General features: G+C 37.0%; 2 protein-coding genes across 2 annotated transcripts in view; both read left to right on the top strand.

Moving 5' to 3' along the window:
- LOC108252915 overlaps positions 1-13,000 on the top strand; it is an 18,087-nt gene extending 5,087 nt beyond the window's left edge. The window contains exons 2-3 of the mRNA XM_026826739.1: positions 11,008-11,380; positions 11,702-13,000. Of these exons, the coding sequence (XP_026682540.1) occupies positions 11,227-11,380; positions 11,702-11,913 (366 nt within the window). The 5' untranslated portion in view covers positions 11,008-11,226 and the 3' untranslated portion in view covers positions 11,914-13,000. The remainder of the gene's footprint in view (positions 1-11,007; positions 11,381-11,701) is intronic.
- LOC113469214 overlaps positions 5,125-13,807 on the top strand; it is a 40,334-nt gene continuing 31,651 nt past the window's right edge. The window contains exons 1-2 of the mRNA XM_026826736.1: positions 5,125-5,173; positions 5,579-5,853. Of these exons, the coding sequence (XP_026682537.1) occupies positions 5,125-5,173; positions 5,579-5,853 (324 nt within the window). The remainder of the gene's footprint in view (positions 5,174-5,578; positions 5,854-13,807) is intronic.

The raw sequence follows: 13,807 nt of genomic DNA, 5'->3' as shown, positions 1-13,807 counted from the left end.
GTCAAAACAAATCCAAAACCCCCCCCCCCCCCCTAAGGTTGTAATACCACTTCCGCTTTCCATATTGATTTCCCCCCTCCTAGACCCTGGGGGCTTTCCTGTCGTGCCAAAGGGGTTAGGAGACACCTTGTATACAGGATGGGGTGGACAAGAGTGCCCAAATATTTTCACTAACGCCATCACGATTGAATAGAATACCTATAGGTACCTACCTGTATTTTCTTCTCGCAATATCCCCTCTTCTGAAGCTCGTTTCCCCACTCTTGATGTGATAGCTCTCGTATACTAAAAATGTTAGTTATCACCATCAATACCATGAACATCTTCAACTGTTGAAGACTATTAAAATCTATATTGAACATTTTTATAACTTTTCCCTAACGGATTTGTCTACTATAAATTCACAGTTAATTTTTGACCAACACACTTGTGTGTAACAAGCAAATGTATTATTCCTGAAGACTAACTGATCCGATGCCTAAAGATTGATAAATTAATGACCTGTTGACAAAAGATAAGAAACGCTGTTCAATCAGACGAGATAAAGAAATGGCAGGCTTCACGTACATATCATTCGTATTCTCACAAGGATCAATTCAGAGTTCGGAGTCTGTGGTACAGCACCTGTCACTCATTGCTTACTCCGATTATTTTCCGTAAAAATTAAAAAATACATTAAGAAGCTGATCGTTCATTTAAAAAACTATGAGATAACTGTTAGGTACAGCACCTGTCACTCATTGCTTACTCCGATTATTTTCCGTAAAAAATACATTAAGAAGCTGATCGTTCATTTGAAAAACTATGAGATAACTGTCAATCTAAAATCCTGAACGGATAAGGCTCGTTCTCTGAGCAACTGGATTTCTCCTACCCTGTCTTCCTTCCGTCTTCACTTTCGGGACTGCAACTGCTAAGACCTTGAGAATTTCAGTTCCCTCTATCAAACCTCTTCCGAAGCGACGGAATTCAGCTAGTATCTGAATAAGTACACATAAACACGACATCGACATAGCTATTATATTACATCAAATATGTATAATACAAGCATTGCATAGATAGTCGTAGGTATACCTACCTAATATAATGAGCATTGTATTTTACATTATCACCTATCATTATGTCAGTTTCAGGTACAACAACTTACTAATGTACGTAGTAATGTACCTATCGAAATAGGGTAAGTGTACCCCACTTCTTGGCCCATGTAAAAAACGTGCCAGTTTTTGACCCCTCAGTGAGTCCACTAAGATAGGTAGGTAAGTCTGCACTACAAAAACATTGTCAAAATCCAAGATTATCAAAAGAAAGAAGAATGCTATCTTCTGATAATCTTGGATTTTCACTATGTTTGTGTAGTAGAGATTTATAGGGGTGAGTGGGTGACTCACTGAGGGACCAATAACTAGCACGTTTCTTACATGTGTCGATAACTGGTACACTTAGCCTAGTTGAACTGAATATGTATTTGCTAAGACATACCTAGTCTGGTATTAGTAAGAGCTAGAAATTACCGTTTGGTTCAATATTGTCTTTGTTTTCCATGTCAATTATCGCGTTTGTGCAGTAAGTACAGACTTATGGGGGTGGATGAAGGCCCAATAACTAGCGCGTTTTTTACATGAGACAATAACTGGTACACTTACCCTAGTTATACTGAATATGTATTTGCTAAGACATACCTATACCTAGCCTAATATTAGTATGAGCTAGAAATTACGGTTTGGTTCAATACTGTCTTTGTTTTCCATGTCTATTATCACGTTTATTACCATTACCTGTATTCAGGGTAATCCGACTAAATGACGACACTGATGGCGGAATTCTGAAGGCCTTGAACACCAGTTATTTTTATAGGTTAAAATCTTTTGTATGGACTATTCGAACGTTGACTTGGTTGTTTTAAATCTGGTTGAAAACAAGCGATTGGACCTATAACAATAATGAAGGAGCGCGGTAGCTCTCCTCCCCACCAAGTCAAAATTTGACACAGCGCTACTAAAATTCCATTTCTATTTCAAATGAGAACTACCTATGTAGAACACACCAAAGCAAATTTCATTTATGTATTGAATATGTTTGTTAAATTAGGTACATGAAATTCGAACTAATAGTTCGTTCGTTTCAGCTGCTTCAACCGAAAACCTGTGTGGGTTTGTTTGAACATAATTATGCACGGCTCAAATTGAACTCTAGTCGCTAATTGTATGAGTCAATGCAAAAAATTCACACATTTGTCTGTAATTTGCATTTTGAAATAGGATTCCTTTTCCACCGCCTCTTTTTTTGGTCAGCCAGTGAAACCGCAAAAGCGGCGAACTGTGCTTCGACAGCATTCGTTATTGGATATTGGAAAAATAAACTAAAATTGATGATTGCCAGCCTAGTTAGCTAGGAGGGTAGTGCGTTTGCCTTGTAGGCTGCGCGTTCGATTCCCGCCTAGGCCGGATTTTATCCTAAACAGATGAGGTTTGTTCTCGGAACGGCTGGCTCTATCCTCTGTCTTCCTTCTATCTCCGATTTTGGAAGGATAAGACCTTAGCAGTTACAGTTCCCTCTTCCCTCGATGAAACCACCTCAGAAACCTTTCCTGAATATTTGCGTTTTTGGGGATAAAGCTCATATAGGATTTCCAATATTCAAATGGGTATGTTATTTACATTTTACGTTTTCCTCTTTTTTTTCTAAATCCGCCCCGGGCGGGAATCGAACCCGCGGCCTAGCGCTTACAAGGCAGACGCACTACCAACTAAGCTAACTAGGCTGGCTCGGTTCTTCTTCCGAAAGGAAAATACAAGTTTTCCTGGCTATGAGATAAGCATGGTACATAGTTACCTACATAAATCACAGTATTGGACCCCTGCGAGCCACAGGCCATTTGGCTACAGTCTACAGTCCATATTGTGCCCAGTAGGTACTAATGGATTCAAGTCAAATGATTAACTTCTTGTAAACAAAATTATATCAATAAAGAGGTGCTCCAACTGTTACTTCTGATCTGATAGTCTCAATAAAGCACTACTCAGGTATACCTACTTGAAAAATGGTTTATACATACGGCCAGTCTGAGAGTTTATTGAATTTTTCACTATTGAATTCTGATATTGCTCTTGGTTTTTCTAACTGCACATACATAGTTCACAAAAACATTGCTATTTTTACTAACTTCACATACGACATTCGTCGACGACTTTCGTCGACTTTGTGTGGACACAGCTTTAGGTTTGGACTTTTCAGTTTTTCGCGTCGTGTGTAGGCACCTTTTTCTATTATTAACTCTCTTGACGACTTACAGTATGTCCCAAAGGTCTCAAAGGGCTAAAATTTGACAAATTCATTGCTCATTTGCGTACGAAAATTACCGCAACAATAAAACTCGGAAATTTTTCGTCAATCCTGCAATCATTCATACACGAGTACCTAAATGAAATTACATTCCCAATATGATTGTGGAAGGGGTTGAATTAGAGGGGGGTTTTAAATTAGAGGACAAAACTTTTTTCCCGAAAAAAATATTCTGATATGAAATTATTTTTCCATTTGGGAAGAAATTGCGAAGGCAGATTTGAATTTTAAATTAAGTTCTTTTTTCTGTATTTTTCCTTCTTTATTCTTCTTCTTCTTCTTCTTTTGCTTCTTCTAATCTTCTTCTCCTTCTCCTGTATTTTTCTTGTTCGTTTTTCTTCCTTTTTCCTATTCGACCTCGTTTGATAAAATAATTAGGTATCAGCCTCCATGGCCGAGTGGGTATTATAAACTAAAAGCTTGCTCTCTAGAGTTTCCGGGTTCAATTCATGGAACATTCAAAGTTTTTCCCTTCTTGGTTTGAAATTTGGGGCGCACTCAGCTTTGTGAAATTGTTTTCACATTTTTCCCGAAAAAAATATTCTGATATGAAATTATTTTTCCATTTGGGAAGAAATTGCGAAGGCAGATTTAAATTTTAAATTAAGTTCTTTTTTCTGAATTTTTCCTTCTTTCTTCTTCTTCTTCTTCTTCTGTTTCTTCTAATCTTCTTCTCCTTCTCCTGTATTTTTCCTGTTCGTTTTTCTTCCTTTTTCCTATTCGACCTCGTTTGATAAAATAATTAGGTATCAGCAGCCTCCATGGCCGAGTAGGTATTATACACTAAGCTTGCTCTCTAGAGTTTCCGGGTTCAATTCATGGAACATTGAAAGTTTTTCCCTTCTTGGTTTGAAATTTGGGGCGCACTCAGCTTTGTGAAATTGTTCTCACAGTAGCTACTTTAAAAGAGAAGGAACTAGTAGTACCTACATAGCAGTAAAAAAAAAAATCCTGTCTTCCTTCTCTCTGATCGATTTCGGGACGATAAGACCTTGGCAGTTGCAGTTCCCTCTATCGAGCTTTAAATTTTATGTTATAAAATTGAGAATTTCAATTTGGTGAATTAACCAAGGGTCTGGTATACGAGCTATATCTTTTTGGTTTCGCTGACAATCCTTGCCAAACATTTTTATCATTGTTGCCTATAGGTACTGTGTTGAGCAACATGACATATTGACACCTACCTACTGCCCGTTTACAAAAGATTTTATACATATTTATATCATAGAGCTTTAAATTTTATGTTATAAAATTGAGAATTTCAATTTAGTGAATTAACCAAGGGTCTGGTATACGAGCTATATCTTTTTGGTTTTGCTGACAATACTTGCCAAACATTTTTATCATTGTTGCCTATACTGTGTTGAGCAACATGACATATTGACAGTTAGTACCTACCTACTGCCCGTTTACAAAAAGCTTTAATAAAATGTGGTTACTACTTTGGAGCTCATTCATTCGTGTCCAAATTATTCAAGTCTTCAAATTATTTGGCAATAAAAAATACCTCATTGCGAGGATATTTTAAGTGGACATTTTTTAGTAATAATATATCAAAATCTTCTAGAAACGAGATAGGTACCACGTCAAGTACAATATAAAGTATCTATCATTCCAAATTCAATATCAAAATCGTCAAGGAGGTATTTGGAATCGGCAAAAACCAAATTTGTGGGGCTATTGGGGATGTGTTGATCTGTCGATAGAAATGACAGGTCGGTTTCATTTTTTAGTAATAATATCAAAATCTTCTAGAAACGAGATACCACGTCAAGTAACATGATAAAGTATCTATCATTCCAATATCAATATAAAAATCGTCAAGGAGGTATTTGGAATCGGCAAACCCAAATTTGTGGGGCTATTGGGGATGTGTTGATCTATCGATAGAAATCACAGGTCGGTTTCAAGCATTAATATGTCGATCAGAATTCCGAATCGAAATGCGTCCAAAGCAAAGGCATTCATAAACAAATAAACAGCTTTGAAGTTTTTTCACCGCAATTAAAACTAAGTAGAGCACTTTTGTTAGCATTATTTAAGTGTTATAAACAAGAACAAATGTATTTAATGAGTGAATATTGAGCAATATTGCATGGACCAATTAATTAAGAAAACTTCTTCTTCTTCTTCTTCTTCTTCTTCTTCTTCTTCTTCTTCTTCTTCTTCTTCTTCTTCTTCTTCTTCTTCTGTTCCTTATTATTGATACTGGTATCAGTGTAGCTATTGAGAGAAAAAAAAAAACACGACATTCTTTCGCCACCAGCTCGAAAAACCACAGTTCAGACCAACCCGTCCAATGAGACAGAAAGGAACAGTGAGATCAAACCATACCTCAATGCAACAGAAAGCAACAGCGCGCGACTTCCCCAAGTGAGTTTGGCCGAACTGAAAGTCATCCAGGAAACTCTGGGTGACTTGGAACGGCAGGGTAATTTGGACTTGGACCAGAGTGACTCGTGGTGCCATCTAGCGGAGAATCAAGAAGATGATGACGGTGGTGACTTGGTGAGCTTTCATTTTATTCTATTTTCACCATTATTTCCATTCCTTCTTTTATTTTATCCTCAAAATAATTTGATAATTTGACCACAGTACCACAGTACCACAGTAATAGTTTTAGGCTACTGCGGAGTAAAGGGACTTTTCAGTGTTATGCGAGCAGTATAAATTAGCACAATAATTATCATTATTTTATTTTTAGCAGCTCGCAGCAGGTTTGTATATACTGCGGGGGTAAAGGGACTTTTCAGTCTCATCCTAACAGTGTAAATGAGGTATATTTATAATTATTATAATTCTACACCGATGGCGGTGATGCACCTACATAACTATGTAAAATAAATGTAGAATGAATGCGTTCTAAATAAATACATCTAGGTACACGTTCTATTTTAGACATGAAAAAAAAATGCATAAATAAATTAATGATTAAATCATTAACACCAATTTACTTTTTTTTAATCATGTAGGTAGTAGGTACCTACCTAAAATACAATATCCCTACATTCATCATTCATTAAAAAATAAAGCACTTAGCCCCGTTACAGCATTCAATGTAGGCAACGCAAATATTATTATTTATTTACCTGTATTTTAATTCAATTTTAATTTTTAATGAGAGGCGAGGTAAATTCGGGTGCCCTAAGGTTGTACAACCCTGGTCTAGACATTGCCAGTTACCGTTCCCTTTATTCGACCTTTTGAAAAAATTGCTGTGTTCCATTTTTCGCTCTGCTCTCTACAATTAACGTAAATCAGCATTAGTAGCAAGACTGAAAGCGAGCGTATGTGGTGGAAACAGATGAGGTATATTCGTTTGACCCGGTTTCCTGTACGATTAAATGGAAATGGGAAAACTAAGAGGGAGAGAAAGGAAGGGAGGAAGATGGAGATAGAGGGAACTTTAGCATTACCCCAGTAATGACATTTTGATGTTAGGTAGGTATATTGTAAATTATTAATCGTAGTTTATAGGTGGGTACTTAATTATTATATCAAAATGTCATAAAAAATCATGTGAATTGTTGAATAAACCAAAAGTTTACCACTGAGAATCATCAATATTAGGGCTTTTTGTTACAGGGAACTGTAACAATGGAGATCTTATGTCGTCCCGAAATCGAAGAGAGAAGGCGGACGAACAGAGTAAATTTTACCCTGGGCGGGAATCGAACCTGCGACCCAGTGCATAAACTTAAGAGGCAATTATGCTACGTTTCAAGCTAAATAAAGGCTGGCAAATTTCTAGGAACTTCTACATAGGTAGGTGGTAGTAATATGGGAAAAAGTACGTAGAAATGTCCGTACTTCATTCTGTGTATGGAAAAATAAAATTTTAGTTCTTGGTCAAAGGGTTCACATAGAAAATTGGAATAATGTCATGCAAGATGCAGCATGAAATTAATATGCAGCATAAAACACATATGTATAGTTCACATAGAAATTGGAATAATGTCATGCAACATGCAGCATGAAATGAATATGCAGCAAAAAACACATATGCAGCATGAAACACACTTGTGCTGCATTTCCTGCGTCAGCATGCTGAATGCTGCTCCAGATTATTGTCTGCTATTATTACAACCAGACAGCTTAAATTGCATAGAGGAAACTAAGTAGGTATTAAGAATAATAACCAGAAAAGCTGTGATTAAAAAAGAGGAAAGAGTAAGAATCCTTTGAAGTGGAATTAGCATCAAATTTGTTCCAAGGATTCTAATAAGTTGACTACAGACGATCAAGACTGCAGTAGTGAAAAGCTTTATCGTGTGTAGGCCAGTCTAGTTAGCTTGGAGGGTAGGATGCCTGAATTCTAAGAGCAAAGTCGAGGGTTCGGTTCTCGCCCGTGGCGAAATTTATCCTAAACAGATGAGGTTTGTTCTCGGAACGGCTGGCTTTCTCCTATCCTGTCTTCCTTCTCTCTTCGCTTTCGAGATGATAAGACCCTAGCAGTTACAGTTCCCCTGAACAAACCTCTGAAAAAAGAAATCTTGTCATCTAAGCACAGCAATTTTAGTTAAATTTCAGAACCACTTATAACTTTTTAACAAAATAATTTCTTTCTTCAGATTTCTACAAAGACACGGACTCCGTTTCAAGGTCACTAGATCTCATTGGAGCACCGACATCCAAACAGACAGATGAAAACCAAACCGACCCATCCTCATGGTCTCTTGAGGGACAACCCAGACTCTTCCAGACACGCCGAAGATTTTCCAAGTGGAAGGTAACTTTCTCCGATGACTACCACCCTGAGTTTCAAACACAGGGTCGTAAAAATACTTGAGAAGTGTAGGATACGTCCTTTTGCTATACTTTCCAATTACAGTTCTCTCTAAAAAAAGCTCTTGAAAAAAAAAAAATCAGAATTGTAGGATACGTCCTTCCTTGCTGTACACACCTACTCTCAGTAGAACGCTTTACTCGTATGTCTTGTCTACAGCTACACTCTACAAGATTCTATTCTTCTATGCTACTCTGTTGCTCTTTTCTATTTTATTCTATTCTTCTATGCTATTCTGTTGCTCTTTTCTGTTTTATTCTAATCTTCTATGCTATTCTGTTGCTCTTTTCTGCTTTATTCTATTCTTCTATGCTATTCTGTTGCTCTTTTATATTTTATTCTATTCTTCTATGCTACTCTGTTGCTCTTTTCTATTTTATTCTATTCTTCTATGCTATTCTGTTGCTCTTTTCTGCATAGGTAGAACAAAGTTCTTCCGACAATTTTATCTGAATAAGTATAAGTATACCTGAATAAGTACACATAAACACGACATCGACATAGGACATAGGTATTATATATTACATCAAATATGTATAATACAAGCATTGCATAGATAGTCGTAGGTATACCTACCTAATATTTTTTTACATTGTAGCATTGTATTTTACATTATCACCTATCATTATGTCAGGCTCAGATACATATAACAACTTACTAATGTACGTAGTAATGTACCTATATCTAAATAGGGTAAGTGTACCCCACTTCTTGGCCCATGTAAAAACGTGCCAGTTTTTGGCCCCTCAGTGATTCCAACCCCCACAACTCCGTACCTACTGTACAAACATTTTCAAGATTCGATGTTATCAAAAGAAGGAAGAAAGGTTTAATCGAAGCTTTCTGATAACCTTGGTTGAATCTTGAATTTTGGTCTCTAATTTTTGGAGCAAGTGCTACTTTTTAAGCAAATATCTTGTGTCTTTGACTAAGGTATAAACTAGTGGTTCTGTGAACTGTAGACCTCACTCAGATTCTTTTGCCTAAGCTGAGACTTCAACAATAACGTCCTCTCAAAACTTGGTACCTATTTGAATTTTGGACAAATTTAGGATTTAGAAAAATGTCCTGCTTTGAAAAAAATGTCTTCTGGGTAATCCTACGTATGAATGGGTAACCCTACGTAATACATAATTATGTATCAAAACAGAAATAAAACTATATACACGTCTTATGTAGGTAGCTATATCTAAAAAAAAGAGGTGACACTATTATAAAAACCTGTCAATCACTCTAAAAAAATAAAATTAAAGAATTTTTGATTTTGAACCTTTTAAACGAAACAAAAGATTTACCTTTGGTACATTTTGAACCTAAAACATAGACCTAACTATCGTTCGGTCAATGAGATTGTAAAGCCGGCTATTGATAGTGGCTAGGTTGAAATAATATTGAGTGTCACCACAGACGGAACTCTCCAATCCTGTGGGAGTGAGGAGGTAGGTAGGTACTTCAAGTTCCAAGTTGATTAGACCAAACCAGAACAAGGTCGGAGACTGCACAGAAACTTTTACTTTGACAACTCTTCGACTCTTGGTTCTTGCAATGGTTTACGCGATCGCTTCTCAACTTGTGGTACCCTTTGCCTGTCCTGCATCGAAGGGAATTTCTTCGTCCATGAGATCTTTTTGGAGTATCAGAATATGGCGATTCCCACAGCTTTCGATGAAATTCACGGATTTTTGAGATGCTGTTGATCATAGATTCTATACACAATACGAGCATGTTCACAAAACGAGTTTTAGTAAATTTTATAAACAAATCACTGCTATACAGGTTGCCAAAAAAAGACGTCGACGAAGTGTCTCTAACGAATGTAGAGCTCCAGAGGAAAACTGCAGACAAGGAAACAGTCAAGAATAATTATTGAAATGTTAGTTATCACCATCAATACCATGAACATCTTCAACTGTTGAAGACTATTAAAATCTATATTGAACATTTTTATAACTTTTCCTAACGGATTTGTCTACTATAAATGCACAGTTAATTTTTGACCAACACACTTGTGTGTAACAAGCAAATGTATTATTCCTGAAGACTAACTGATCCGATGCCTAAAGATTGATAAATTAATGACCTGTTGACAAAAGATAAGAAACGCTGTTCAATCAGACGAGATAAAGAAATGGCAGGCTTCACGTACATATCATTCGTATTCTCACAAGGATCAATTCAGAGTTCGGAGTCTGTGGTACAGCACCTGTCACTCATTGCTTACTCCGATTATTTTCCGTAAAAAATACATTAAGAAGCTGATCGTTCATTTGAAAAACTATGAAATAACTGTCCATCTAAAATCCTGAACGGATAAGGCTCGTTCTCTGAGCGACTGGATTTCTCCTACCCTGTCTTCCTTCCGTCTTCACTTTCGGGACTGCAACTGTTAAGACCTTGAGAATTTCAGTTCCCTCTATCAAACCTCTTAAAAAAAAAAGAGAATATCTTCAATAATGAAGTCATCAGCAAAATGCAAGTTGAGAAATCTTATTGTCTTCTCACAATAGAGAGTTTTTCCCTCGAGGGCTCTCACGGGTCTGTGCGGTACCGCAGGAATCGATAGTTTCAAGAAAGCTCTGAAGCATTCACTGCGGAACTTCTTGAACAATAACAAAAGTCAAGAAGACCTCTGGCAATAAAGTTAATAGCAAAGTTTTGAATAATATCGTCTATTGGAATAGGGATGTCTTGAACAAAAGTCAAGAAGACCTCTGGCAATAAAGTTAATAGCAAAGTTTTGAATAATATCGTCTATTGGAATAGGGATGTCTTGAAAAAAACTGGGGGAAATATTATTACGTTTTGAATGGTCCTTCAATTTCAATATACAGGGTAGGTTGAATGAGTCTGGAACTCCAATAGTTTTTTTTCTCCAGGAAGACGAAGAGCAATGGATCTCAGGGGAGGAACTCAACACAGAGGGAGAAAGCGACGAGGAAGGTAGCGGCGAGAAGGGAGGCAAATCCAAAACCAAGCGCCGGGATCGAACCCTCAACCATCGGAGTCATCTGCTCATCAAATCCAAACTAGCCGCCTCCTGTGGGCACCATTCCCCGAGTAAGGGCGCTTCCCCACCCAGCCCTCCGCCTGCCCTGATGCCTCCTTCTGTATCCATAACACAAGATCCAGGTAGTGCTTGCTCAGAACCAGAACCCCCTGTCAATATCTCATGGAAACCCAAACGGGGTAGCATCAAACTACCCAACATCGATCTAGACGCATTGGGTAAGCTAGGAAATGCGACCAGTAATGATACCGCAAGCACCAACGCCGTAGCAACAAGTAGTAACACCTTAGAAACAATAAACGACACTCTAGCAACAAATACCAACACGTTGGCAACATCAACAGACACCCTAACAACGAGTGCCAACACCCTAGCAACAACAACAGACACCTTAGCAACAGAATCACAGTTTCTAGATCAAGGTTCAACCAGCTCGAATCTTCCCGACTAACCAAATTTCTGTCGTAGACCAATTTTTTTGTCTCCAAATTTTGTGTTTCCACCATTGATTGGTATTTTTTGTTGACGTTATTTATTTTTTTATAGTCGATTTTTATGTTGACATGATACCGCAAGCACCAACGCCGTAGCAACAAGTAGTAACACCTTAGAAACAATAAACGACACTCTAGCAACAAATACCAACACGTTAGCAACATCAACAGACACCCTAACAACGGGTGCCGACACCCTAGCAACAACAACAACAGAAACCTTAGCAACAGAATCACAGTTTCTAGATCAAGGTTCAACCAGCTCGAATCTTCCCGACTAACCAATTTTTGTTGCAGACCAATTTTTTGTCTCCAAAATTTGTGTTTTCACCATTGATTGGTATTTTTTTGTTGACATTATTTATTTTTTATAGTCGATTTTTATGTTGATACCTTAACGACCTACAGTTATTTTTTTAATGTAATTTTGTGTTTATTAATGTAGATAACTAGTTGTGTATTTTATACATATTTATATCATAGAGCTTTAAATTTTATGTTATAAAATTGGGAATTTCAATTTGGTGAATTAACCAAGGGTGTGGTATACGAGCTATGTATATCTTTTTGGTTTTGCTGACAGTACTTGCCAAACATTTTTATCATTGTTGCCTATACTGTGTTGAGCAACATGACATATTGACAGTACCTACCTACTGCTCGTTTACCAAAGGCTTTACTAAAATGTGGTTACTACTTTGGAGCTCATTCATTCGTGTCCAAATTATTCAAGTAGGTATTCAAATTATTTGGCAATAAAAAATACCTCATTGCGCGGATATTTTAAGTGGACATTTTTTAGTAATAATATCAAAATCTTCTAGAAACGAGATACCACGTCAAGTAACATGATAAAGTATCTATCATTCCAATATCAATATCAAAATCGTCAAGGAGGTATTTGGAATCGGCAAAACCCAAATTTGTGGGGCTATTGATAGAAATGACAGGTCGGTTTCAAGCATTAATATGTCGATCAGAATTCCGAATCAAAATGCGTCCAAAGCAAAGGCGTTCATAAACAAATTTGGCCAATCTCCAAAATACCGAACAAAAGTCGTAGCTTTGAAGTTTTTTCACCGCAATTAAAACTAAGTAGAGCACTTTTGTTAGCATCATTTAAGTGTTATGAACAAGAACAAATGTATTTAATGAGTGAATATTGAGCAATATTGCATGGACCAATATTAAGAAAACAGTTTACTGTTTGCGATAAGAGATTTACGGTGTAACAACGTCTGCCATTCGTGTTTTATTTAAAATAATACAAATAAATAATAATAATTAATCATTCTTCTTTGTTTTTCGAAAATGCATTCCATCATGCGATTTTTCAGGGCAGCATTTTTTGTTTGCATTACACACGACACATCAATCATTCGACAGAGAATAATAAAATTATAAATTGTTTTTTTTTTTTTAAAAAAAATATATATATATGACTGTAAATTTATAATTCGTTAATTAAATATATGACCTGTATTTTTTTTTTTTTTTTTTTTTTTTTTTTTTTTTTTTTGGCCCCACCCCCCCCCAATCCTTTGAAATTCCGACGCAGTAGTGCGCCAGATGATGCTCAAGTTCGAAGTCATATAGATTGGACACAATACAATAGATGTTATGATTGGCTAACCAATAGAAAGGTTCAGGACTGAACGTTTAAAAATAGGGCGAAGTAAATGTTAAAGTCGTGTCGATTGAATCCATCAAAACTCCAAAGGCTTTTAATTACCGCGAAGATTTTACTTCAGAGAGGCAAGTCTCAAAAGTCTGTGCCCCTTTTAACTTTTAAAGACCAGGGCAAATCCGCGCTAAGCCTGGGCTCATCCGATGGAAGGCACAACTTTTAGGCACGACTGGAGAGTTAACCTGCGTCGGGATAGAAAAACCATGTTCCTTCTGCGGCTTAATTCCCCCTGTTTTTTTCCTGGAAAACCCAAATCAAAACATCGTACAATCGGTACGACTTCACGCGTCTCCGAAGTTAATAAAATCCAGTAATTGCGAAAAACAAAATTTACATCCCTATTCTCCTATCTTCTTTCGATCAGCAACTAATCTTGCTTAGAATAGACAAAATCCCTATTTTAGGCGGAAGCAGTCCCTTAAGGTGAGCGCTGGATCTCCTAAGTTCCTATCCTGTTCGATGGTAGGTTGGCATTGGTCCTACCGAAA

This window comes from Diaphorina citri, unplaced genomic scaffold (genome assembly GCF_000475195.1).
Source record: "Diaphorina citri unplaced genomic scaffold, Diaci psyllid genome assembly version 1.1 scaffold991, whole genome shotgun sequence".
Classification (NCBI taxonomy): Eukaryota; Metazoa; Arthropoda; class Insecta; order Hemiptera; family Psyllidae; genus Diaphorina; species Diaphorina citri.
This window is presented reverse-complemented; position numbering and strand designations above follow the sequence as displayed.